Below are 27728 nucleotides of genomic sequence, written 5' to 3'. Positions count from 1 at the left end.
GTCTGAAAAGGACGTATTTACTGTGGAAAGCTTGGTTCTATTTTTAGTGAAAAAAAAAAAGCAGAGAAAAGGCAGCACCACTTACCTGCCTTGGTGTTTGAACAAATGCACTACAGGATGCAGCCAGCCCATATAGCAAGATGTTGACAACACAGGTGCAAAATGCTAAATAGGCAGCCACTCAGCACCTACCTATTCGTGGAGGGGGTGACTGCTTAGTATACCTTTGCACAATAAAGGCATGTATAGGACGCTGTTCACATAAAAGAAATGCATAGTGTCTGGTTCTCAGTCTGTTGTTCACGCCCCTACTATTCGATTAGGTGGGCTGGCCAGCACTCTTTCAATGTATCAGAGTGTGAACACCCCTGTATACAAGACCAAACGTGCTGGGCTTGGCTGCACCCTGAAAAATATCTTGTGGTTTTGCTCTTAGTTTAATGATGGGACTCGCAAGTGTGGGGACCCTTGACGCGGATTGCGAGCTTTCATATTTTGGCCAAAATATCGACCAATAACTCACTATTTTTATGTATTTTGTGCACTATATTTTTCAGAGTGCAGCCAAGCTCCATTAGTAAGCCATGGGCTTGATGTCACCTGACAATACAAAGGATGACATCAACCCCACAAATATGAACCCCAGTAATGGGTATTATCATAGGCAAATTTGCATGGTTCTTTCCTTTAGCAGTTCAAAATTAGTACTGAACTACCCACCTAGTAGTGTATATCAAAAAATGCAGATTGCTGAAAAACAGGAAAGGAACATTTTTCCCCTTTAAATCCCTTCCTTCATAGAAAGCTATGCACATATTTTTGGGTAAATACATATGTATAGAGTGTAGCCTTGCACTTATATATTTTTTTAGCATTCAGAAACAAACACTTGTACTACCACCTAGTGGTTGCATACCAGTAAGTGCAATTTTCTGTTACTTAGGAAAAATTTCCCTTTAAGTATCTGAATAAAAAGGAAGCCACATGTTAGATGTGAAAAATGAGATATTTTCAAAAATATTTAGTAACTAATTTACCACAGTGTAAGGTGTAAATTGCATCAAAAGAAAACCATTTTTGTTTTTTTTCCTGTATGAAGTGCAGTGTGCAGATATAAAAGCTTTTACCGTAAAGAGCTTTTTATTATAAAAAGTTTTTACTCCATGGGCTGTGCAGTCTCCGCATATAACACATGAAACATATGGCTTACTGGGGATAATAATTATTACTGTTCAGTGCTGGTTGGCCATGCCGTGAATCCCGTTAACGCACATTTTGTGTCTGCTTCTTCTGAAGGATCTAACAGGAAGAAGTTGAGCAGCTTGCTCTATATAAATAAATGGGCAGTTGAGAGGTGGCTGGTATCCTAGGAGTTAACTCTTCTGCTGATATGCAACTACTGCCCACAGTTGACCAGATTGCAGAGGTGTCTTTAAAACTTTAATCTGGTCACCAGGATATCTAGACACCGTTTGGCCTAAAAGTTGGCATAAAGACGTTCATTCTATGATGTCTGTGAAGCTGGGGATTGTTCTCTGTCAACGGGAATTTTTAGTAACAGTACGTTCCAGGCGCAAGAGAGTGCACTCCTTTTGGAACACACTTGTCTCCCTGCTGCAGTGTTTTTATTTATTTTTATAACTGTCTTTTCTTTCCCTCTCTGTGTCCAATGTTGAGTGTCCGCCGCTGCTCCCTGTGTCTATTATTGTCTGCAGTACTTACATTGCAGCCAGTTGGTATCTGGGTGGGCTTGTGCTGTGAACTGTGGCAGGGCTGCCGAGGTCACTTATTGCCTGCAGTGCTATTTATGTCACATCAGTGCTGCAGACAATAAAATACTCGTGGAGCAACAGAAGAGACATGTGCAGGACCTAGGTAAGATGAGTAAATTATAGCTGTGTGTGTGTGTGTGTGTGTGTGTGTGTAACTTTTTTTTTTTTGGAAAAATCCATTCCCCCAAGCAGAAAAAAAAACAAAACTATATAGATATACAGTTGTGCTCAAAAGTTTACATACCCTGGCAGAATTCTTGCGTTCTGGGCCTTTTTTCAGAGAATATGAATGATAACACCAAAACTTTTTCTCCACTCATGGTTAGTGGTTGGGTGAAGCCATTTATTGTCAAACTACGGTGTTTTCTCTTATTAAGGCCGGGGTCAGACTTGCGAGAAACTCGGACAAGTCTCGCACGTCAATACCCTGCACTGCCGCCGGCACTTAGATCGGAGCGTTTAGCTGCATAGAAATACATGCATCTGAACGCTCCGTTACGAGTGCTGGTAGCAGTGCCGGGTATTGACGTGCAAGACTTGTCCGAGTTTCTCGCAAGTCTGACCCTGGCCTAAATCACAATGACAACCCAAAACATCCAGATGACCCTGATCAAAAGTTCACATGCCCCATTTCTTAACACCGTTTATTGCCCCTCTAACATCAATGACAGCTTGAAGTGTTTTGTGGTAGTTGTGGATGAGGTTCTTTATTTTCTCAGATGGTAAAGCTGCCCACTCTTTCCAGTTCCTGTAAATGCCTGGTCTGTCTAGCATGAAATGCGCACTTGTGATCTCCCCAGAGTGGCTCAATGATATTAAGGTCAAGAGACTGAGATAGCCAAACCAGAACCTTCACTTTGTCCTGCTGTAGCCAATAACAGGTCAGCTTCGCCTTGTGTTTTGGATCATTGTCATGTTGGAACGTCCAAGTACGTCCCATGCGCAGCTTTCGGGCTGATGATTGCAAAATTGCCTCCAGTATTTGCTGATAACGTACTGCATTCACCTTTCCTTCAACTTTGCCCAAGTTTCCTATGCCTTTGTAGCTAACATATCCCCAAAACATTAGTGATCCACCTCTGTGCTTTACAGTAGAAATGGGGCTCCTTTAGGCCTTGTTGACCTCTCTCCAAATGTAATGTTTATGGTTGTGGTCAAAAAGTTCAATTTTGGTCTTCCTCACTCCAAATTACCTTGTTCCAGAAGTTTTGAGGCTGGTCTCTGTGCTGTTTTGCGTATTGTGGGTGAGATACTTTGTGTCATTTGTGCAGTGATGGCTTTATTCTGACAAATTGACCATGCAATCCATTTTTCTTCAAGTGCATCGTTATTGTGCATCTTGAGACAGCCACACCGCTAGTTTACAGACAGTTCACTATTACCCCTTATGTTATTTGTGGGTTTTTCTTTGCATCCCAAACAATTTTCCTGGCAGTTGTGGTCAAAATTTTTGTTGGTCTACCTGACCGATGTTTTGTTTCTACAGAGCCCCTGATTTTCCATTTGTTAATCACAGTTTGAACACTGCTGACTGGCGTTATCAATTCTTTGGATATCTTTTTCCCTTTCCTGTTTTATTCAGTTCATCTACCTTTTCCTGTAGATCTGATGACAATTCTTTTGCTTTCCCCATGACTCACAATCCAGAAACGTCAGTGGCTGGATGAAGGATGCAAGAGTCTGTCTGGATCCTAGAAACTCACTCAGCTTTTATGCACACACACTGATTACAAGCAAACAGGTCACAGGTGAGGATGTTACCTTTAGTAGAGATTCAAACCCATTTGTGTCAACTTCTGTACATGTTATCGGGCCAAAATCACCAGGCTGTCTAAACTTCTTTTGAGCAGGGTCATTTGGATGTTTTGGGTTGTCAGTTTGATTTAAAAAGAGAAAACGCAGTAGTTTGACAATGGCTTCATCCAACCACTAACCATGAGTGGAAAAAAAGTTTTGGTGTCATCATTCATATTTTCTGAAAAGAAAGCAAAAATTCTGCTGAGTTATGTAAACTTAAGAGCACAACTCTGTGTATATATAAAACTCTGGCAACAATTAGGAGACCACTGAAAAATTTTAAGTTTGTCTGACTTTTTCTCTTTATAGGTATATTTTAGATTAAAATGTAAATTGCTCTTTTATTTTATAAACTACTGACAACATGTCGTCGAATTTCCAAGCACTAAATTTTGTATTTATTTTCAGAAAATGAGAAATGGTCAAAATAACAAAAAAAAATGCTGTGCTTGCAGACCTCAAATAATGCTAAGAAGACAAGTTCATAATTATTTAGAAACAACAATGCTATTGTTTTAACTCAGGAAGAGTTCAGAAATCAATATTTTGTGGAATAACACAGATTTTTAATCACAGCTTTCATGCATCTTGGCTGCTTTCCTTTCTGCTTTTGTATGACCTTATGCCACTCCTGGTACAAACATTTAAGCAGTTCTTTGTTTGATGGCTTGTGACTATCCTTCTTCCTCTTGATTACATTCCAGAGGTTCAGGTCTGGAGATTGGACTGATCATGACAGGGATTTGATGTGGTGGTCCTTCATTCCCACATTGATTGACCCAGCTGTGTGGCATGGCGCATTGTCCTGCTGGAAAAAACAGTCCTCAGAATTGGGGAGCATTGGCTAAGCAGAAGGAATCAACTGTTCTTCCAGGATAACCTTGTATGCAGCTTGATTCATACATCCTTCTCGAAGATTAGTCTGCCCAATTCAAGCCTTGCTGAAGCATTCCCAGATCATCTCCGATCCTCCACCAAATTTCACAGTGGGTGCAAGACACTGTGGCTTGTACGCCTCTCCAGGTCTCCCGTCTAACCATTAGACGACCAGGTGTTGGGCAAATCGAAAAATTAGACTCATCAGAGAAGATTACCTTACTCCAGTCCTCTATGGTCCAATCCTTGTTGTCTTTGACAAACTTCACCCTGGCTCTCCTTTGCTTCTCATTGATGAAAGGCTTTTTTCTAGTTTCATATGACTTGAGCCTGTTATGAACTTTTCTTGACGTGCACTTCACCCCAGCTGCCATTTGCCATTCCTTTTGTAGGTCACTTGATGTCATCCTGCGGTTGCTGAGAGACATTCGAATAAGATGACGGTCATCCCGGTCAGTGGAGAGTCGTTTTTGCCCTCTGTTGGTCTGTAGCTTTGTTGTCCCGAATGTCTGCTGCTTGACCTTGTTTTAATGGACTGCCGTCTTAGGCTATGTGCACACGCTGCGGTTTTTGTTGCGGTTTTGGCCCTGCGGAACTGCTGCAGTTCCGCAGACATGGTACAGTACCATGTAACCCTATGGGTTTTCAAAACCGCAGTGCTCACGCTGCGGTTTTTTCCGCGCGGTTTTGCTGCGGTTTTTTTTCCGCAGCATGTCAATTGTTTCTGCGGATTCTGCTGCGGTTTCACACCTTTAACATAGTAGAGGTGTGAAACCGCAGCAAAACCGCTGGTCACTTTACCTGCGGTTTTACCTGCGGTTCCGCAGGAAACAACCCGCAGGTGAATCTGCAGTGTGTGCACATAGCCTTAGAAATGTTAAGGATGGGGGCAACACAATGCTCACTGTATCCCTCTGCTAGTAAAGCCAGAAATGAGCCCTACTTTTCCTCACTCAAGACTTTTCTTTTCAACTCCTTTGGCATGGTTAAAAGTTATTTTTTCATTGCTATTACTTTTGGGATATTACTAGCACGTGTTTTGCCATCCATCTGGTCCTATTGCAAGAGGATTGGGAACACCACAGCAGGGTTTTTTAGACTTTCCTCCATTAAATACGATTTGGTTCATGTGATCACCTAATCAGAAGCACATTAAGTAGAATGAGGTGTACTCTGGTTGGAATTCAACTGACATGGAATGGATTGGCTGTCAGACATGTAGAGAAGCTGATTTTTATAAAACTGTGCAGTGGTCTGAGCTGTTAAATTATATATATTATTTTTTTTCTGGAGCAATTTCAAAGGTGCCATCGTGTTTGGACATGACATAATATATCATTTCATTTTTAGCCTGGTGTAAATTCTGCTGTTCTTTTGCATCTGGCATTATGCTTATTTTCTAGCCTTAGAGAAGTTGAGGATTATGCTTACTTGGCTTAAAAAAAAAATACATTTACATTGGTGGAAGAGGGTGCAGGAGGAAAAGAAAAAACAATGCTAGATTCAGAAGAAAGGCAGCATTTACACCAGGTTAGAAATAACGTATTCATTGCAAGTGACGGGTCTTCTTTACAGGGTTCATTGAAAATGATGGTGAACATGGATTATAAACTGTACTTCTATACTTTATATAATATAAAAAAAATCTCAAAATAATTGTAAAAGCAAAATCGTCTAAATCCATCAATTATCTTCTGTGATGAGCTCTATCTATAATTCCACCACTTGTATAGGGTACCAGCACTATGGATCGGAGCCGCAGCATCCCAAACTGAAAGGTAGAAGTGTAAATCCGAGCTGACTGGCCGACATGCCCTTCCTGACCCCTATGACCCTATTTCTCCAAGTTAACATTCAATGTTACAAGGGTGAATTTTCATTAGGGCCTGGACTCTTCCAATCAAAAAATCAAGTGAACGAAATAGTAGACTTTGGATTGGCAATTTTTAGTAAGAGAATACCAGTTTTGCACGTTTCTCGGTGAAGGTTATCGGTTTGTACATGAGACTTACTATGAACCCGAAGCTTGGAGTATTTTAATTTGCAGACTTCATTTTCTATCATCGCGCGCGGCTAGTGGCAACGGCTCTCATTGTTCCTCTGACCTCATGGTAATGATTCATCGGGTTCCTGTAGAATGTAGTTTTTTTTTTTTTTTCGTCTTCTATTTGCTGCACATTTGAGAAAACGAATTTCAAATGTAATCTAGCTGCCATTCTGTGTTTTTTAGGCTTGCGCTGCATGCATTTTTCACGTTTGGCCAAGTCTAGGTTCTTTATTCCCATTTTTTTTTCTACTTTTCAGAGAATTGGTTTGGAAGAAATGGAACATTGAAAAATGATGAATTTTAAGTGAATTTCTGACCTGAAATAGCTCACACAGAAATAACAGCAAGCATCATGTTGTTCTGAGCCCATCTGCCGCTTGATATCGATTTATCTCCTTGATTGAATTGTAGTGGTAGGTCTGAATGTAAAACTGAGAAGTGAGAAACGGAGAACATTCCTCTCATTAGGGAGCGGTGGTTAAGAGTCTTGCTGATTTCATACATTTATTCATTGATTGTCAGTGAACCGTTGTAGCTCAGACTGAAGAGAGAGCCTTGCATCATCCTCCTTTCCTACAGTGGTTACATGGATTTTGCCACATTTGAAGTAAAGCACATGGCTGAAAGATTTCTTTTTATGTTAAGAACAAAATGTGCATGCCAATACCACATGATTATAATATTGGTCCATACACCGTGGTACAATGCCCCAAGAGTGAAGCCTAGTGCCAATGTCCATTCAGCTGTTGTCTAGTAGTCGTTGTATTTATTAATCTGCAATGTGATTTCTGCTCAAATTCAAACTTGTTTTGAATTTTTTTTTTTCTTGGAAAATTCGATGATGGATGATGCTGTTGCATGTTTTCCATTAATCCTTTAGAACAGCACCCTGCCCCACCTCATTGCCTATAAAATACATCAGTCATATGTTTGAATCCACCTGCCTAGCATTCAGTAGGTCCCCTATGGGACCCACAACAGCTGACCTGCATCTTTTTTTAAACTAGTCACACTTTTTGACTCAAAAAAAAAATACAACTTTTAGTATGCTAACGAAGTTTGTCTGCAATATTCATCCCTTCAAACCCCCTTTATGCAGTTTTCCGCATGATCCAAGCTTCAGATTTCTCTCTCCTGGGAGTATTACTACCTGTAATATAGGCTGGATGTGAGCTCTGGGTGTATACAGTGCTGTTGTCTTCATGAGCTTATATATTGGCTTGGCTGGAATACAAGATGTATTTCTTCTTTATATGCTTTCCTCCTTAGGCCAGATTCGCATATCCATGCTTCTCATTTGGAGTACAGACCACATAGTTACAAAGGTGGAGAAATACCTAGGTCCAGCAAGTTCAACTTTTCTTCACCAATTGTACATTTTGCCACTAGATTAACTATAACCCACAATGTTATGTGTTTTGAAGAAATCATCCAGCCCTTTTTTAAAAGTTGTTATAGTGTCTGCCATTACTACCTCTTGTGGTCGGGCTTTCCACAGTCTGACTGCTCTAGCTGTAAAGAACCTTTTCCTATTTAGCTGCCGGAATCACCTTTCTTCCACCCGTAATTAATGCCCCCTGGTCCTTAGTATGGTTAATGGAAGGAATAAGACATGCGCCAGTCCTTTGTACTGACACACATATATTTATACATGTAAATGAGATCCCCCTCTGAGGTGGTTTTTTTCTTTTTTTCAAGCTAAACAAGCCCAACTTTTCCAACCTCTCATATGAGAGGCCTTCCATCCCTTGTAATAATCTAGTTGTCCATCTTTGAACTGACTGTAACTTCTGAATATCATTTTTTAAATGTGGGGCCCAAAACTGGATCCCATATTCTAGATGTGGCCTCACCAGTGATTTAAAAAATGGTAACAAAATGTTGGGATAGCAGGATTTTATCTCTGTTTATACATCCTAAAATCTTGTTTGCTTTTGCGGCTTCTGCTTGACATTGAGTTCTGCTGCTCATCTTACTTGTAACCAGTATACCCAAGTCCTTCTCCTGTTCTGTAATCCCGAGTATGGTCCCGTTTCATGTATATGCAGCTATAGGATTACTCCGTCCAAGGTGCATTACTCTACATTTATCTACATACCACAATACATGGGAAGCTCTAGAGTCTCTTAACCCAAACTAAACAGATTCGTAAGCATTCATGGGGCTGTGAAACTTGAGTCAGGAGACCCTTGGGTGGTCCATTACATCACCTTCCGTACTTGGACTGCAAAACACATGTGTGAATCTGGCCTTATCTGTAGCCTTTTCCTTTGGAATGTTGACGCTTTATCCCCCTTCCAATGCAGATCTATGTACAAGAGCCTCTCTCATCTGCTAACTCTAATAATTCCAGTTGGGTTGGAAGACCAAACAACCGTCAGTAGCCGTAGCTGTGACTGATTTGTAGTAGTTTTTGCAGAGCTGTCTGCTACATAAAGGACTTATAGATGCTCTACAGCAGGAAAATTGGAGAACATTATTAATGAAGACTTTTTAAAAAAAAAAAAAAAAACTGTTCAACTTTTGCATTTGCAAGTCAATTGAACAATAAAGCCCAAAAAAAATCTATAAATTGTGAGATGGGGCTCCGTGGATTGGACTTTTTCTAGCACTTATGCTCAATTGGATAGAGAAGTGGGGAAGTTGGGGATCAGATATCACCCTGAACTTTATTTTTCTGTCATCTTCAAACCATTCTTAAATTTTTTTTTTCATTTTCCCACCCTGACCAATTGCCACATGTGGCTCTGCTGCATTTGTTGTTGTATTATATGTGCCTACTCTTCACTTCAACACAGAAAGCCTGTTGGAGTATGCTCACACGTTGCGTTTTTACATGCGTGCGTTTGCAGCATTTTTGCTTGTATTGTTTTCACGTATTCATTTCAATGAGTGGAAAGTGCTGGAAGATTGACGCCTCTCCGAAAAACACAGCAGTCCTCAAATTATGCGTGGTGGAAAAATCCGGCATATGCATGAGATTTGAGAGATCTCATTGGTTTATGCTGGTACTGTAAAAACATTGCGTATTTTACATGTGAACATACTGTAATAGAAGCGCAGAAGTCTTCCAGATCCTGCGCCGTTTTGTATTACAAGGTTGCTTGTTTGTTTCCAACCCATCTGTCAGATTGTATTTTAATGGTTTCCACCTCCTGTGCTGTATAAATCTGCTCTTGTCTGAGTATTTTTCTGGGTTTTCCCTCTAGCTTGCTATGTCTAGTGATAAGCTTTCTACATTGCAAATGCCACTTGTGAATCTCGACCTGGATATTGTAGAAAACGGAGCGATCGCATCGGTCTCCATTGAGATGAATAAAGAAGAGTTGCAGAATCTTATCAATTCTCTAGAGGCAGCTAACAAGGTATGTGCTGGCCTTTTATCTGTCCTATTATCCCAGATCACCTTCCTTTCTTCCTCCAGAACATCTGCTGTGTCTAGATACTTCTGAATGCACTGAGATGACATCGACGTGATTTATTTGGACTGGATTTCCTGACAGTGCTACCTTATACAAATGTAATGCTGGAAATTAGACGTGATAAATGAAGCATCTTACCACCTTCTACAGGAGCGTACAGCGCGATATTACCTGTGAACGCTAGCACTGTTCCCCTGCATGATTTATATGTGAAGCTAAAAAAAGTCTCCATATTTTAATCCATTAGGAAATTACTTTTGCACGGTATTGGACATTTTTCTGTTTGAAATTATAATGAAGTTCTGTATGTGGAAAATTCAAAGTAAAATGGATGGAAAGTAACATACATCTGTATAATATCGATGTCAGAGAATAAGGACTATTCTCCAGTTTTTATTAACTTGGGCAATACAAATCAGCATATACAAAATGGAGTATGTCACGTACACCGTTGTTAGTATGTGACATGGGCACTAACTACAGCGGTTAATGTATCGCCTCTCACTTGATCTTGCACTCTACCTCTGTTTTAGTCTGCAGAGTGAGCATATATCAAACCCCAATACAATCCAACCAACCCAGATCCACAACACGCTTCCACCACTCATCAAACACACGGGGTGATGAGTCCCTGAAATATATTATTGTCCAACACTCAAAAGGCCACACTCTCTCTGAAAGGCAATCCACACAGTCGTCCATACAGTATGTCTGTGCTGGTGTTGGGACAAATATAATCACCCTGTGGGCCTGAGTTTGATGTGTGCTTCAGAGTTTATAAGACCCAATCTTATTGAAGATTTAATCTTTAATATAAAAAAGTACAGAACTTACAAGATTAGGTTATAAATAATCTGAGTGTATGTATGTGTGTGTGCAAAGCCCCATATAATATCTAATCTAATACAGTCATATGTTAAAGTTTGGGCACCCCTATTAATGTTAACCTTTTTTCTTTATAACAATTTTGGTTTTTGCAACAGCTATTTCAGTTTCATATATCTGATAACTGATGGACTTAGTTATATTTCTGGATTCAAATGAGGTTTATTGTACTAACAGAAAATGTGCAATCTGCATTTAAACAAAATTTGACCGGTGCAAAAGTATGGGCACCTCAACATAAAAGTGACATTAATATTTCGTAGATCCTCCTCTTGCAAAAAAAAAAACAGCCTCTAGTCGCTTCCTGTAGCTATTAATGATTTCCTGGATCCTGGATGAAGGTATTTGTGACCATTCCTGTTTACAAAACAATTCCAGTTCAGTTAAGTTTGATGTATGAAGTATGGGCACCCTTATCATTTTCTTGATTTGAACACTCCTAACTACTTTTTACTGACTTCCTGAAGCACTAAATTGGTTTTGTAACCTCATTGAGCTTTGAACTTCATAGCCAGGTGTATCAAATCAAGAGAAAAGTTATTTAAGGTGGCCCCTTGCAAGTAGTTCTCCTATTTGAGTCTCCTATGAAGAGTGGCATCATGGGCTCCTCAAAACAACTCTCAAATGATCTGAAAACAAAGATTATTCAACATAGCTTTTCAGGGGAAGGATACAAAAAGTTGTCTCAGAGATTAAACCTGTCAGTTTCCACTGTGAGGAACATAGTAAGGAAATGGAAGAACACAGGTACAGTTCTTGTTAAGCCCAGAAGTGGCAGGCCAAGAAAAATATCAGAAAGGCAGAGAAGAAGAATGGTGAGAACAGTCAAGGACAATCCACAGACCACCTCCAAAGACCTGCAGCATCATCTTGCTGCAGATGGTGTCACTGTGCATCGGTCAACAATACAGCGCACTTTGCACAAGGAGAAGCTGTATGGGAGAGTGATGCGAAAGAAGCCGTTTCTGCAAGCGCGCCACAAACGGAGTCGCCTGAGGTATGCAAAAGCACATTTGGACAAGCCAGTTACATTTTGGAAGAAGGTCCCGTGGACTGATGAAACAAAGATTGAGTTGTTTGGTCATACAAAAAGGCGTTATGCATGGAGGCTAAAAAGCACAGCATTCCAAGAAAAACACTTGCTACCCACAGTAAAATTTGGTGGAGGTTCCATCATGCTTTGGGGCTGTGTGGCCCATGCCGGCACCGGGAATCTTGTTAAAGTTGAGGGTCGCATGGATTCAACTCAGTGTCAGCAGAGTCTTGACAATAATGTGCAAGAATCAGTGTTGAAGTTACGCAGGGGATGGATATTTCAGCAAGACAATGATCCAAAACACCGCTCCAAATCTACTCAGGCATTCATGCAGAGGAACAATTACAATGTTCTGGAATGGACATCCCAGTCCCCAAACCTGAATATCATTGAACATCTGTGGGATGATTTGAAGCGGGCTGTCCATGCTCGGCGACCATCAAACTTAACTGAACTGGAATTGTTTTGTAAACAGGAATGGTCACAAATACCTTCATCCAGGATCCAGGAAATCATTAATAGCTACAGGAAGCGACTAGAGGCTGTTTTTTTTTTTGCAAGAGGAGGATCTACGAAATATTAATGTCACTTTTATGTTGAGGTGCCCATACTTTTGCACCGGTCAAATTTTGTTTAAATGCAGATTGCACATTTTCTGTTAGTACAATAAACCTCATTTGAATCCAGAAATATAACTGAGTCCATCAGTTATTAGATATATGAAACTGAAATAGCTGTTGCAAAAACCAAAATTGTTATAAAGAAAAAAGGTTAACATTAATAGGGGTGCCCAAACTTTAACATATGACTGTATATATACATCTAATATATATTTCATAGGCATATCTTCTTGACCACAACAGTTTACACTGCCTGTTGCCCATATCAACCAATCACTATGCATCTTTCATTTTACCAGAGCTGTTTAAAAGATGCAAGCTGAGCTGTGATTGGTTGCTATGAGCAAAAGTTTTCTTTGTAGACAGTTGTGGTAACTGAGGCCTTTTATTCTTATCATTTCCATGGTGTTACTGTCCTTCTGTAAAGCTGGAAATAATACAATTTATTACCGTGCTGACACAGACCACCTTCTGACACAGACTGCAGGGGGAGCGCAGAATCAGAAACTTTTTTGTCTGGCATGAAGCATCTCATTAACTTAAAAATTCAAACACAGATTAAAAAAAGAAACACTAGACGGATTTCTCCAACCCAGAAATCATTTTAATTGGTGTAACAGCGCCAACCTGGCAATGCCTGGTTCGCTTTAAACTTATTTATACAGCTACAACTAATGACACTCTAAATTAGTCCTTCTTAGTCCTCCTATTACACTCAGGAGGCCGAGCCGCTACACTGAAATGCTCTGTGCTGCGTGGACACTGCGCCTCCACCGTGTACAGATGGGAGGGAACTCGGAGATGACATACAGGTATATACTATATACAGGGGAGATGACATACAGGTATATACTATATACACAGGGCGATAACATGCAGGTATATACTATATACAGGGGAGTTGACATACAGTGACAATTTGTGCAATATAATCATTATAATTTGTTATAACCACAGTTAGTTACTATGCCCGGGCAACGCCAGGCTCTTCCGCTAGTAAAAAAATAAAAAGCAACGTACGTAAACAAAATAGTTTCAAACTAAAAATGAAGAAATAACTAATGCGTTTCTGTCTAAAGTTATTCTTTTATATGCCTGGTTCTGGGCTTAAGTTTCCAGGACATACTAACATCTAGTATTGGAATTGCAGATTTGTAACTGGACTGTGGGCTAATTGAGGGCAAACACCAAGCAGCCATTACCAATAATTCATTTAGTGTTCATTAAAACATAGAATCATTGCATGGGGCTTCGGTAGCATTGAGACAGTATCTTGGTTGCCATGTTTTTTCCTATGGCCACTGTGATACTGTGTGGTAGCCAGATCAGAGCCATGAAAATTTCCTACTACTTTCAGGCATCCTGGGCTCCTATTCTAATTAGTAGGGCCTGGCAACATCATGGTCTTAATTATTGCCTGTGTGAAACAGTGATCTACATGAACTACATTATTGCGATCCTGCTCCATATGTCTGCTTTTCGCCACAACGGTAAAAATGAGTATATTAAAAAAAAAACAAAAAAACTATGCTCTGTGACTGATTTTCTACTAGTAATTGTACTGTTCAAAAAAATAAAGGGAACACTAAAATACCACATCCTAGACATCCTTGAGTGAAATATTCCAGTTTCAGATCTTTATTCGTTACATAGTAGAATGCTTTGAGAACATTTAAAATATAAAAATGAACATCAAAATTGATATGCCATGGAGGTCTGGATTTGGGATGATACTCAAAATCAAAGTGGAAAATCAAATTACAGGCTGATCCAACTTCAGTGGAAATGCCTCAAGATAAAAAAATGATGCTCGGTAGTGTGTGGCCTCCACGTGCCTGTGTACCCTCCCTACAACACCTGGGCATGCTCCTGATGAGGTGGCAGATGTTCTGAGGGATATCTTCCTGGACCTGGATTGAAGCATCAGTCAACTCCTGGACAGTTTTTAGTGCAATGTGGCATTGGTGGTGGATGGAATGAGACATGTGCTGGACTGGATTCAGGTCTGGGGAATGGGCGGACCAGTCCACAGCATCAATGCCTTCTTTGTGCAGGAACTGCTGACACACTTCAGCCACATTAGGCCTAGCATTGTCATGCATCAGAAGGAACCCAGGGCCCAATGCACCTGCATATGGTCTCAAAATGCGTCTGGGGATATCATCCCAGTACCTAATGGCAGCCAAGGTTTCTCTAGCTAGCACATGGAGGGCTGTGTGGCCCTCGAAAGAAATGCCTGCCAACACCATTACTGACCCACTGCCAAAACAGTCAGACTGAAGGATGTTGCAGGCAGCAGAACGTTCTCCACAGTGTCTCCAAACTGTCACGTGTCCTCAGTGTGAACCTGCTCTCTACCGTGAAGAGCACAGGGCATGAATGTCGAATCTGCCAATCTTGGTGTTCTCAGGCCCTGCTCCTCCTGTTCCTCCTTGCACAAAGGAGGAGATGGCTGTCCTGCTGCTGACAGACACAGCTACCCATCTTGCCACATCTCACATTGATGTGCCATCCTGGATGAGCTACTCTACCTGGGCAACGTCTTTGGGTTTTATGATAGACACCGCCTCATTCTACTGTAACTCTAGGGGTGAGCGCAATGACAAAATGCAAAAGTGACCAAACAGCCAAAAAGGATAACAGAGAAATGATCTGTGGTCACCCCTTGCAGAACCACTCCTTTTATAGGGGGTGTCTTCCTAATTGCCGATTATTTCTACCTGTTGTCTATTCCATTTGCACCACAGCAGGAGACATTGATTCACACAGTGTTGCTTCATTACTGGACAGGTTGATTTGTGTGATTAAATGTGATTAACTTGGAGTTAAGGCCCCGTCACACATAACGACTCACCAGCGATCCCGACAACGATATCAACGTGTCAGGATTGCTGGTGAGTCGCTACATGATCGCTGGTGAGCTGTCAAACAGCTTCACCAGCGATCAGCACAGCGACGCCGAGGGCGCAGCGTCGCTGTGTTGGTTAGTTACCAGAGCGCTGATGCAGTGAGCGCGCTGGTAACTAACGTACACATCGGGTTTCTAAGGGACACACGTCCCTTGGATACCCGATGTGTACGTTAGTTACCGGCTGATCGCTGGTCTCTCGCATGTCACACGCAGCGATGCGTGCTGGCCAGCGGGAGACCAGCAACCAAAGAAAAGTCCAGGGCTTTCCTACAGCGATCAGCGATACCGGCAGGGGGGGCTGATTGCTGCCACGCACAGCGATCTCGCTAGTGAGATCGCTGTTGTGTCACAAAACTTATAGGCATTTAGTTACACTATCATATCCCAAAGCGGATCGAGCCTTAAACATTGATGACCGATTCTCTTTCTGAAAGGTAAAATAATACAGTCTGGGCTGCTGTTAGAATAAGGTGTCAGTGGCTCTTCTCCAGGCAGTGGAGGTCAATAGATTCTACTAGTACCATTTTATTTCTTTAATATATTAGTTTGTTACATTGCTCTGTGTTTTATTAACGTTTTATTCATGTTGTCAGGTCGTCCTTCAACTGAAATGATGAAGAATTAGTGGATGATTACCTTCTCTGTAAGAAACAACGTTGCTGTAGCCCTGATTATGGATGAAATGTGGTGAAATATGCCGACAACGTATCCATAACATTACCAGATTTTCCTCGGAGTGCATTTATTACCTACAACCGTATGAATGTGCTGCACGATCATCGGTGCCCCAGAATTCTCACTTTAGAAGAATACATGGACTGCTTGTAAGGTGGTCACACACGTTCAATAGCTGAGCGCTCATTCTGCTGACCGCTATTCTTCCAGCCACTACCTTCACCACAATACATATGCACCTTGAGTTTAGGTGAGCGTGAATGTGTTTTTAATGGAGATGGGAGATTGAGCGAATGCTAGATTCCTCTGGCAGAAACTAATTTTCTCTATTAACATGCCTGCTCCCTTTTGTTCTCAAATGTCTTTATCCTTTTTTTCCCTTGACATCTGTTGGAAAGAGTTTGGCGGTCCCATATAAAGATGGTTATTTAGTCCTACCTTTCAGCTTACTTTGCTCTGCGTATGGGCATCTTTAGTATTGCAGAGGTGTACATATACTTTTTGTATTGTTTTTGTGTTTTGTTTTTTTTCTTGAACAACGTATTTACAGACCATGATATAAATGTAGGTAGAATTGTTGTTTTAAAGTATATTTCCCACAATACAACAATGCTTTAAACTTTGAAGATTAAAAAAAAACAAAACAAAAAACTAATAAACATTTTTTTGTGCTTAAAACAAATGGTCAGTTTGCTAAAATTAAAGGGGTTGTCTGCTATTGTTGATTGGCTGCAGCCTTCACTATTTTGTCCAAGTGGCAAAAACACTGTCCTTCCACTGAAAAGCTAGTGAAAGCTTCAGCTGAGTGGGCACTGATTGTATATGTCAGGTGACTGGCAGGAGATTCGCCACTGTCATTGGAGACACTGCACCTTTCTAGGAGATAAGTATAGAGCATTTTTCTTTGCTAATGCTCTATGGGGCTATAAATAGGGGATTAGGCCAGGTTCATACTGCGTTTTACCTGCGGTTTTCCCCTGCGTTTTGACACCTGGTAATGGAGCAGGGGTCAAACCGCTGCGGATTCTGCACAAAGAATTGACATGCTGCGGGTTTAAAACCACAGCAAATCTGCGCGGAAAAATCCGCAGCATGTGCACAGCGTTTTTGATTTCCTTTGAATTTAAAGGTACTGTACAACGCAGCAGAATCTGCAGCGGATCCGCAGGGCCAAAACCGCTGTGGATCCACAGCAGAATCCGCAACGTGTGCACACACCCTCAAACAGACCAGATACAATTTCTTGTCTAAGGTCAGGGAGCATTTGGGAGCAGTGACCATAATTTGGTAAGTTTCATTGTAATTTTCAACCAAACATTCAAAAGGGGAAATGTGGAAAGCTGATTTAAACCAATTAAGGGAAGAGGTTAATCGTGTAGACTGGGACCATCTCATGGTAAATGAGGATATCGAACATAAATGGGGCATGTCTAAGGATATACTACTAGAATCCTGTAGAAAACTTATACCCTCTGGTAATAAAATGTAAATTATAAAAAAGCACTGTGGATAAATAAGACAGGAAAAAGTTTGATAAGACAAAAACAAAGGGCACTCAGAATCCTGAAGGCTGAGAATATACTGTAGATATAGCATTTCACGAGTACAAAGATCTAAGAAATGTGAAAAAAGAAATCAAGCTAGCAAAGTTATCCACAGAGAAACAATTCACCAGCAACATTAAAATACTAATTTTTTTTATAAATACATTAATGCCAAAAAGAGAAAAAACATGGTATCGGCCTCTTAAAAAATGGTAACAAAATCATTTTAGAGGACAAAGAAAAGACTTATTAACCCCTTCACTACCAAGGGTGGTTTGCACGTTAACTCCCGGGCCAATTTTTACAATTCTGACCACCGTCCCTTTTATGAGGTAATAACTCTGAAACGCTTCCATGGATCCCGGTGATTCTGACATTGTTTTCTCGTGACATATTGTACTTCATGTTAGTGGTAAAATTTCATTCAAATAACTTGCGTTTATTTGTGAAAAAAAACGGAAATTTGGCAAAAAATTTTAAAATTTCGCAATTTTCCAACTTTGAAATTTTATGCCCTTAAATCACAGAGATACGGCACACAAAAAACTTAATAAATAACATTTCCCACATGTTTACTTTACATCAGCACAATTTTGGAGCCAAAATTTTTTTTTGTTAGGAAGTTATAAGGGTTAAAAGTTGACCAGCGATTTCTCATTTTTGCAACACCATTTTATTTTTACGGACCACATCACATTTGAAGCCACTTTGAGGGGTCTATATGATAGAAAATACCCAAAAGTGATGCCATTCTAAAAACTGCACCCCTTAAGGTGCTCAAAACCACATTCAAGAAGTTTATTAACCCTTCAGGTGCGTCACATGAATTTTTTTGAATATTTAAAAAAAAAAATGAACATTTAAATTTTTTTCAAAAAAAAAAACCTTCAGGTTCAATTTTTTTTATTTTACCAAGGGTGACAGGAGAAATTGAACTGCAAGAGTTATTGTGCAGTTTGTCCTGAGTACGCTGTTACCTGATATGTGGGGGGGGGGGACCACTGTTTCGGCGCATGGCGGAGCTCAGAATGGAAGGAGCGCCGTTTGACTTTTTCAATGCAAAATTGGCAGGAATTCAGATCGGACGCCATGTCACGTTTGGAGAGCCCCTGATGTACCTAAACAGTGGAAACCCCCCACAAGTGACCCCATTTTGGCAACTAGACCCCCCCCCAAGGAACTTATCTAGATGTGTGGTGAGAACTTTGAACCCACAAGGGCTTCACAGAAGTTTATAATGTACAATTTAAAAAAAAATATTTTTTCCACAAAAATGATCTTTTCAACTCTAATTTTTATTTTCCCAAGGGTAACAGGACCCTAAAAGTTATTGTACATTTTGTCCTGAGTGCGCTGATACCCCACATGTGGGTGTAAACGACTATTTGGGCGCATGGCAGAGCTCAGAAGGGAAGCAGCGGCATTTGACTTTTTTGGCTGGAATTGAGATCGGACACCATGTCGCGATTGGAAAACCCCTGATGTACCAAAACAGTGGAAACCCCCCACAAACGACACCATTTTGGAAACTAGACCCCCCCCACGGAACGTATCTAGATGTGTGGTGAGCACTTTGAACCCCCAAGTGCTTCACAGAAGATTATAACGCCCGGGCATGAAAATAAAAAATTCATTTTTTTCCACAAAAATGATATTTTTGCCCCCAGTTTTTTATTTTCCTAAGGGTAACAGGAGAAATTGGACCCCAAAAGTTGTTTCGCAATTTGTCCTGAGTAGGCTGATACCCCATATGTGGGGGTAATGTTGTGAGTTCATTTTCCCCTTCACCATTGAGGTCTGATGAACTCCCTCTTCTGGTGAAGGAAGGTAGTGAGGCTGATTACCAAGCACCTGGGTATGATGATGATGACTGGGTGACGAGAATTGCTGACTGGATATAAGGCAGCCGACGAACATATAATGACGGTGAAGCAAGATGAAAAAACAGATAGAAAGATAGGCTGAGCAAATGATGGGGCCCAAGCTAACTAAATAGGACAGGTTAGGAAAGCTGCTGTCTGCAATCCGCCAAAAACCCTATCAAAACAAGGGCCAACAGGCTGATAGGGAAAAAGGCCCTGAAGACGCTAGGCTTCAAAAAGACTATATCAGCACTCAGGTATTTTCTGAATTTCTGCCATTCCCTGCTGGGGTGAATTGAATTCCTTTTTTCTCTGTCTTCAGAAAATACCTGAGTGCTGATATAGTCTTTTTGAAGCCTAGCGTCTTCAGGGCCTTTTTCCCTATCAGCCTGTTGGCCCTTGTTTTGATAGGGTTTTTGGCGGATTGCAGACAGCAGCTTTCCTATCCTGTCCTATTTAGTTAGCTTGGGCCCCATCATTTGCTCAGCCTATCTTTCTCTCTGTGTGAGTGTTTTTTCATCTTGCTTCACCGTCATTATATGTTCGTCGGCTGCCTTATATCCAGTCAGCAATTCCCGTCACCCAGTCATCATTATCATACCCAGGTGCTTGGTAGTCAGCCTCACTACCTTCCTTCACCAGAAGAGGGAGTTCATCAGACTTCAATGGTGAAGGGGAAAATGAACTCCCAACAGGGTAAACCACTGTTTGGGCGCATGGCAGAGGTTGGAAGGGAAGGAGCACCATTTGACTTTTTCAACGCAGAATTGGCTGGAATTGAGATCAGATGCCATGTTGCGTTTGGAGAGCACCTGATCTGCCAAAACAGTGGAAACCCCCCAATTATAACTCCAACCCTAACCCCAACACACCCCTAACCCTAATCACAGCCCTAACCGGAAAATGGAAATAAATACATTTTCTTTTAATTTTATTATTTTTCCGTAACTAAGAGGGTGATAACGGGGGGTTTGATTTACTATTTATGGCGGGTTTTTATGTTTGGCGGCTGTCACACGCTAAAAGACGCTTTTTATTGTAAAAATAGTTTTTGCATCACCACATATTGAGAGCTATAATTTTTCCGTATTTTGACCCACCGAGTCATGTGAGGTCTTATTTTTTGCGGGACGAGTTGACGTTTTTATTGGTATCATTTTCGGACACGTGACATCTTTTGATCGCTTTTTATTCCGATTTTTGGGACGCAGAATTAACAAAAAACAGCGTTTCATGAATTTCTTTTGGGGGGTGCGCTTACACCGTTCCTCGTGCGGTAAAATTGATAAAGCGGTTTTATTCTTCGGGTCGGTACGGTTAAAGCGATACCTCAATTAGGTCTTTTTTTATGTTTTGGCGCTTTTATGCAATGAAAACAATTTTGTATAAAAAAATAATTATTTTTGCATCGCTTTATTCTGTGAGAGAACTTTTATTTTTTTGCTGATGATGCTGTATGGCGGCTCGTTTTTTGCGGGACAAGACGTTTTCAGCGGTACCATGGATATTTGTGTTTTTTTGATCTTGCGTTATTGCACTTTTTGTTCGGCGGTATGATAATAAATCATTATTTTTTGCTTCGTTTTTTATTTTTATTTTTTAAGGCGGTTCGCTAAAGGGTTTAACTAATGGGACAGTTTTATAGGGCGGGTCGTTACGGACGCGGCGATACCAAATATGTGTACTTTTATTGTTTTTTGTTTTTTTTATTTCCAAAAAATGAATTTATTTGGGAATATTTTTTTTAAAATTTATTTAGCGATTTTTTTTTTTTTTTTTTTTTTAAAAAAATTTATTTTTGCACCTTTTTTTTTTTTTTTTTAACTTTATTACATTGTCCCAGGGGGGACATAACTGTCATGTCATCAGTGATCTGTAACAGGCACTGCACAAGGCTTCCTTGTGCCTGCGCTTTGCAGGCACTGAGGAAGCCAGCTCCCTGCAGGCCCCCGAAGGTCCCCGTCGCCATCTTGGATCCGGGGACCTGCAGGGATGGAGCCCCCCGCAGCAGCGCTGCTCTGGGGCGCTCAGGGAAGCATGGAGGGAGCCCCCTCCCTGCCGATGCTTCCCTTTAACCCCCGGTACACCGCGATCGTGTTTGATCGCGGTGTGCAAGGGGTTAACGTGTCGGGGGTGGTCCATGACCGCCCCTGACACATTGTGCCGGGTGTCAGCTGTGATAATCAGCTGACACCCGGCCACGATCAGCGGCGCTCACCATGTGGGCGCCGCTGATCGCTGTGACGTAATATTCCGTCCATGAGAATTAGGTCCAGGGTCACATGGACGGAGTATTGCGTCCATTGTAGGAAAGGGGTTAAGGCTTGTTTCACACTTCCGTTTTTTTGTTCAGTTGCAATCCATGAAAGATGAGAGAGAGAGACAGAATTTTCTCACAGCCTTTCCGGAACGCTATTCAGGGTTAAAATCCCTGCCAGAGCAAGTCTGCCAGAGCAAGTCTGCCGGGCATGCACAATACAAAATAGCGGACCGTTGCTCTGAAAAAACGTTTGAGTCCGTCTCCTCCGCCCAGGAACCGCTAAAAATCTGACGGATCCGTCAAAAAACAGGTGAGACGGATGACCGTCAGTCAAAATCCGCTGCTAATGTAAGTCTATGGGGGAAAAAAACGGATCCGCCAAAAAAGGGAGGAATCGTTTTTTTTAAAAGTGGCGGATTTTGACTGACGTTAAAAAACGGAATTGTGAGACAGGCCTAAACAGGCACTTTTCATCCATGTTCACCAATGATCTGTGTGTTTCAGTGATCTTTCATCGCAGCAAAAATCAAAGTTCACCACCTGATAAAACTAGTTGACCACAAAAAGTAGTAGGCCTGCGTCTGAGCAAATCAAACATTGACAAATTCCCTGACCCAGATGGCATTCATCCACTGATACTGAGGGAATTGAAGTCAATAGTTGACAGACCGCTGTATCTCATTTTCTTAGACTCTCTTTTAACAGGGGAGGTGCCACAGGATTGGAGAATGGCTGATGTGGTACTGATATATAAGAAGGTTAAGGTGGATCCAGACAACTACCGTCCGGTAAGTTTAACATCCGTAGTGTCCAAAGTTTTTGAGGGCATCATAAGAGATGACCCGCAGAGATATATTGCAGAGAATAATATAATAAATGACAACCAGCATGGATTCATGAAAGAGTCATGTCTAACCAACTATAAGGCCTGGATCACACTACCGTGTGTGATGCGAGAAACTCTCACGAGTCTCTCGCATCAACATCTGGCAATTTCGCCGGCACTCAGGACCGGAGCTGCGGCTGCATAGAAATACATGCAGCTGCAGCTCCGGTCCTGAGCGCCGGGTGTTGATGCGAGAGACTCGTGCGAGTTTCTTGCATCACACACGGTAGTGTGATTCCGGCCTTAGGAAAACACGAGAGGAACGAGGAGATACAGATATCACCCCGCCGTCACCAATCTGTGACGGAGCTTACACAGACACAGTTCCCTGGCACCCCTTTTACCCTCTGGTCAGTCAGGGAACTGCACCTAGGATAAGTAGTCACCGGATAGGCTGCCCTGTCATGTACTGGTTATTGGGGCACTCTGCAGTGAGGGCGGTGTATATATATCACCAGTCCCAGGCCGGGAATATATATATATATATATATATATATATAAACCTCCGATCCGTCACTTCCCCAATAACATCAGAACGGTATGCTGCCACCAGTTCGTCGTTCAGATATAAGCCCGGTCTGTTAACCAGCTTATATCGGGTCAGAAACCAACCCCCAAGTAGCGCATAAGTACTAGCTGAACTCGTGGACGTGGGAAATCGGGTTCTGAGATTAAAGAGCAGGCCAAAATTAATTGATATTTTAATTGAGAAACTATATACAAAATATTATACAGATAATACAGCCAGAGGTACAGAAAAATTAGGGTACGTGTTGGGGAATAGCAGTTAGCGATATGTGTCGTTACCTTGTCTTATAGCATGTGGGCCCCAGGGAAGTGCTGAAACCACAGGTCCTTCCTTAGTTCCTGGTTTGTCTCCACACGTAACATGGCTTCCTTGGCAGAACAAAGACGGGGCTGGAAGTGTGTAGCCAGATTCCCATATTTGCCACCGCCCCTCTGGGTTGTACTGAATTCTACTCCCTTGATCTCCTAGCTGAAATAATTCCCAATATCTAGGATGGGTCATAACTTCTCATGGGGAGGTCCAAACGGGGCTTCTGACATCTCAACGGGATCGTTGGGGCTGGACCAATACAGAGAGTCCAAACTTGGGTCGGCTAAGTGGTTCTGGAGAGGCAGTCTCGATAGCTCAGAATCTGGGCGCGCTAGAGAGATATGGGATGTGGGGGTGCATACAGGGGGCTCCCAGGATTCTGGTGGTATATCGGAAATAACCCTGAGATGCATGGTATGCTCATAATTCATCTCTAGGTGTCTGTGACGCTGGGTCTAGAGTCTGCTTTGATGTTGGCTGCTTTGCACAAAAGACAGCAGGGGTTCTAGCTCTTTTCCTCCCTGCCTTCTTTAACACATTGTCACGCTGCTGCTATGCAGGTAGATGCAAGCTCCACTAGATGGCAATAGAGTGGAGGGAGGACTGCACACAGCAAGAGCAGACCTGCAGTGCAGCAGCAGAATAGTCAAACAAGCTGAGTCGGTATTAGTCTGTAGCGCAGTACCAAAGGAATAAACAGTCAGAAGCATGCCAAATGGGTCAGTACTGGTCCGGAGCAGATATGCCAAAGACAAGAGACAAACAGCAGGTCACAGGGTCCAAGCAGAGTCAGATACCAGGGAGTCCCAAACATGAAAGGAAAACACTGAGTCGGGACAAGAAGTGGGAGACAAACGGATAAGGTCAAAGTCTACAACAGCAGGAGGACAAATCAGGGTGCGACCAGAGTCAGATGCTTACGCCGTAGGCAGAAAATATAACTGACATGGCCTGCAGGATGCAGCAGGAAGAAATAGCAAACCTGAATCCAAAGAAAGGTCAGGAAGCGTTAACCCTTGACATGATCAGTCTGGGAAAAGGGCAGATAGGACTCAAAACCTGGACTGGATCATGACAGTACCCTCCTCTTAAGGGGGGCCACCGAACCCCCAGGTTTTCCAGGGTAACGTCCATGAAATGCCCAAACCAGACAATCAGCATGGACGGAATGCGTCGGAACCCAAGATCGCTCCTCAGGACCGTCACCCTTCCAATGGACCAAGTACTGAAGCGAACCCTCCTAGAATCGACAATCCATTCAACTTCATACTCAGTCTGACCATCCACTGACACAGGAGGCGGAGGAAGTGGAGACCCAGCAGAGGAAGGTACACATGGCTTAAGAAGGGACTTATGGAATACATTGGGGATTCGAAGTGATGGAGGTAAGCGTAAACTGAAGGCAACTGGGTTGACAACCTCAATGATCTTGTAAGGACCAATAAACTTCGGACCCAGCTTAACGGAAGGAACCTTCAGATGTATGTTCTAGATAGGCAACCAGACCTTGTCTCCCACCAGCAACTTAGGTCACACAGATCTTCGCTTAGCAAAATGTTTTGTTTGCCATGAGCCACCCCAATGTTCTGAAGCTCCTTCCACACCTCCTCCAACTGTTGAACAACCAAATCAGCCCCTGAACACCCTGAATCCAGCCTGGAAAATTCACCAAAATGGGGGTGAAAACCGTAATTACAGAAAAATGGAGAAGTACTAGTGGACTGATAACCCAATTATTGAATGCAAATTCAGCCACCGGCAATGAGGAGCACCAATCATTCTGCTGAGGTGTGGCAAGACACCACAAAATTTGTTCAAGTGACTGGTTGGTTCTCTCCATCTGCTCGTTGGTTTCAGGCTGGTAGGCCGAGGAAAAGGTTAAATCAATACCCAATCTCTTACAGAAAGGTGCAGAGAAGAGCAACCAAGGTTATTAGAGCACTGGGGGGTCTGCAATACCAAGACAGGTTATTACACTTGGGGTTATTTGGTTTGGAAAAACATAGGCCTAGGGGTCATCTTATTATAATGTATAAATATATGAGGGAACAGTACAAAGACCTTTCTAATGATCTCTTTACTCTTAGACCTGTGACGGTGACAAGGGGGCATCCTATACATCTGGAGGAAAGAAGGTTTAATCATAATCACAGACGCAGATTCTTTACTGTTAGAGCAGTGAGACTATGGAACTCTCTGCCGTATGATGTTGTAATGAGTGATTCACTACTAAAATTTAACAAGGGACTGGATGCCTTTCTTGAAAAGTATAGTGTTACAGGGTATATATACTAGATTCCTTGATAGTTTGTTGATACAGGGAACTAGTCTAATTACCGTATGTGGAGTCAGGAAGGCATTTTCCCCAATGTGGAGCTTAGTGTCTGCTGCATGTTTTTTTTGCCTTCCTCTGGATCAGCATGTTAGGCTATGGGTTGAACTAGATGGACTTAAAGTCTCCCTTCAACCTTAACTACTATATATGTATGTAGTCCATGCAGAATCGGGTTGTTCGGTCCTTTTTGGAACAAGGACTATGGACGAAGTCCACGTGCTGATGGACGCTTGGATCACCCCCAGCGTCAGCATTTCGTCAATCTCTTGGCGCATGTGCTGCTGCACCTTGAGAGAGACCCGATATGCGGAACGCCATATTGGGGGGTGATTACTGGTGTCCACATCATGGACAGCTGTCTCTATCCTTCTGGGCAGGTTGCTGAACAGCTCCCAGAAAAGGTGTTGGGTGACCCCCAGCTTGGGACCATTGGTCCTCCGAGAGCTGGTTGCCAACCTTCACATCCTCAAGGGATCCACCCATCTTGGCCTGGGTGAGCAGATCCAGGAGGGTTTCTGCCTCTCCTTCCTCTTGAAGGTTGCTCATGGGGAGGCGGCCTCCCGCTCATGATGGGCCTTCATTGTGTTCACGTGGAAGGCCTTCCTCCTTCCACAGGCGTGGTCCAGGGTGACCAGGTACATGACGGCGTTGATCTGCTGGTGCAGAAGGTATGGGCCTTCCCAGGTCCCCTGAAGCTTGATCTGTGGTACGGGGACCAGTACCCACACTTTTTGACCCACCTGGCAGGTCCTCACAAGGATTCTGGTTGTACCAATGCTTCTGGTCAGTCTGGGCTTGTGCCATATTGTCATGCACCAGCCACATCAAGGCCGTCATCTTGTCCCGGAAGTGTACGACATACTTGAAGTGTTGGTCATCGATTACATCACTAAGTCTGTGTTCACTGCCACCATAAACTCCTGTGACCTCAGCACTGTCATTTTCCCATGGTGACATTAACCCCTTATTACCCCACTTGCCGCCGCTACAGGGCAAGTGGGAAGAACCCGACAAAGCTCCAAAATAGGCGCATCTAATAGATGTGCCTTTTCTGGGCAGCTGCAGACTGCTGTTTTTAGGCTGGGGGGCCCATATTTATGGCCCCTTACCAGCCTGAGAATAGCAGCCCGCACCAGTTAGTTTTGCCGGGTTGGTTCAAAATATAAGGGTGACCCTATGTCGTTTTTTTTTTTTTCATTCATTCCCTGCTCGCGCTGTTGGTGGCAGAGCAGGGAGAATGACAGCTGTGTTCAGCACCACATGCAGGGGAACAGCGCTTACAGTAGCGCTACTTCCCCTCAGGGCCACCATCAGGGCATTACTGCCCTGACTGGCGTATGGGGCCCGCATCGGGCCCTGTTTCCTCTGTTCACTGGGCCCGCACGTCAATAGTTAACAGCCGCCAGCCAATAGGAGGCTGGCAGCTGACGTCCACCGCAGCGTGCACCTCGCCGGCATCTGACGTCATTGTCAGTCACCGGTGAGCACGCGCTTCTGCATGGAGGGATGCCCAGAGCTTCGCTGCTGGACCGCGGCCAGGTAAGAAGACCTTGTGTTTTTTTTTTCTTATTTGTTGAGAGCGGCGATCCCGGGGGCCCTGGGCAGATGGCAGAATGCTGGTGACGATGGGGGCAGAATGCTGGAGGCGATGGGACAGAATGCTGGACTCTATGGGGGCAGAATGCTGGACACTATGGGGGCAGAATGCTGGACACTATGGGGGCAGAATGCTGGACACTGGGGGCAGAATGCTGGACACTGGGGGCAGAATGCTGGACACAATGGGGGCAGAATGCTGGTGACGATGGGGGCAGAATGCTGGACAGGATGGTGCAGAATGCTGGACACGATGGGGGCAGAATGCTGGACACGATGGGGGCAGAATGCTGGACATGATGGGGGCAGAATGCTGGAGGCGATGGGGGCAGAATGCTGGAGACGATGGGGGCAGGATGCTGGTGA

General features: G+C 42.8%; 1 protein-coding gene across 3 annotated transcripts in view; it reads left to right on the top strand.

The window, feature by feature from the left end:
- COMMD8 (COMM domain containing 8) overlaps positions 1-16723 on the top strand; it is a 48967-nt gene extending 32244 nt beyond the window's left edge. For all 3 annotated transcript variants that reach the window (XM_073583460.1, XM_073583459.1, XM_073583461.1), the window contains exons 4-5: positions 9702-9857; positions 15960-16723. In XM_073583460.1, coding sequence (XP_073439561.1) covers positions 9702-9857; positions 15960-15980 — 177 coding nt within the window. In that variant the 3' untranslated portion in view covers positions 15981-16723. The remainder of the gene's footprint in view (positions 1-9701; positions 9858-15959) is intronic.
- Positions 16724-27728: the final 11005 nt, after the last annotated feature.

Source organism: Dendrobates tinctorius, unplaced genomic scaffold (assembly GCF_039654945.1).
Source record: "Dendrobates tinctorius isolate UK_male_01 unplaced genomic scaffold, ASM3965494v1 ptg000079l, whole genome shotgun sequence".
In the NCBI taxonomy this organism is placed as follows: domain Eukaryota; kingdom Metazoa; phylum Chordata; class Amphibia; order Anura; family Dendrobatidae; genus Dendrobates; species Dendrobates tinctorius.
The sequence above is the reverse complement of the archived record's forward strand: the minus strand, read 5'-3'. Positions and strand labels throughout refer to the sequence as shown.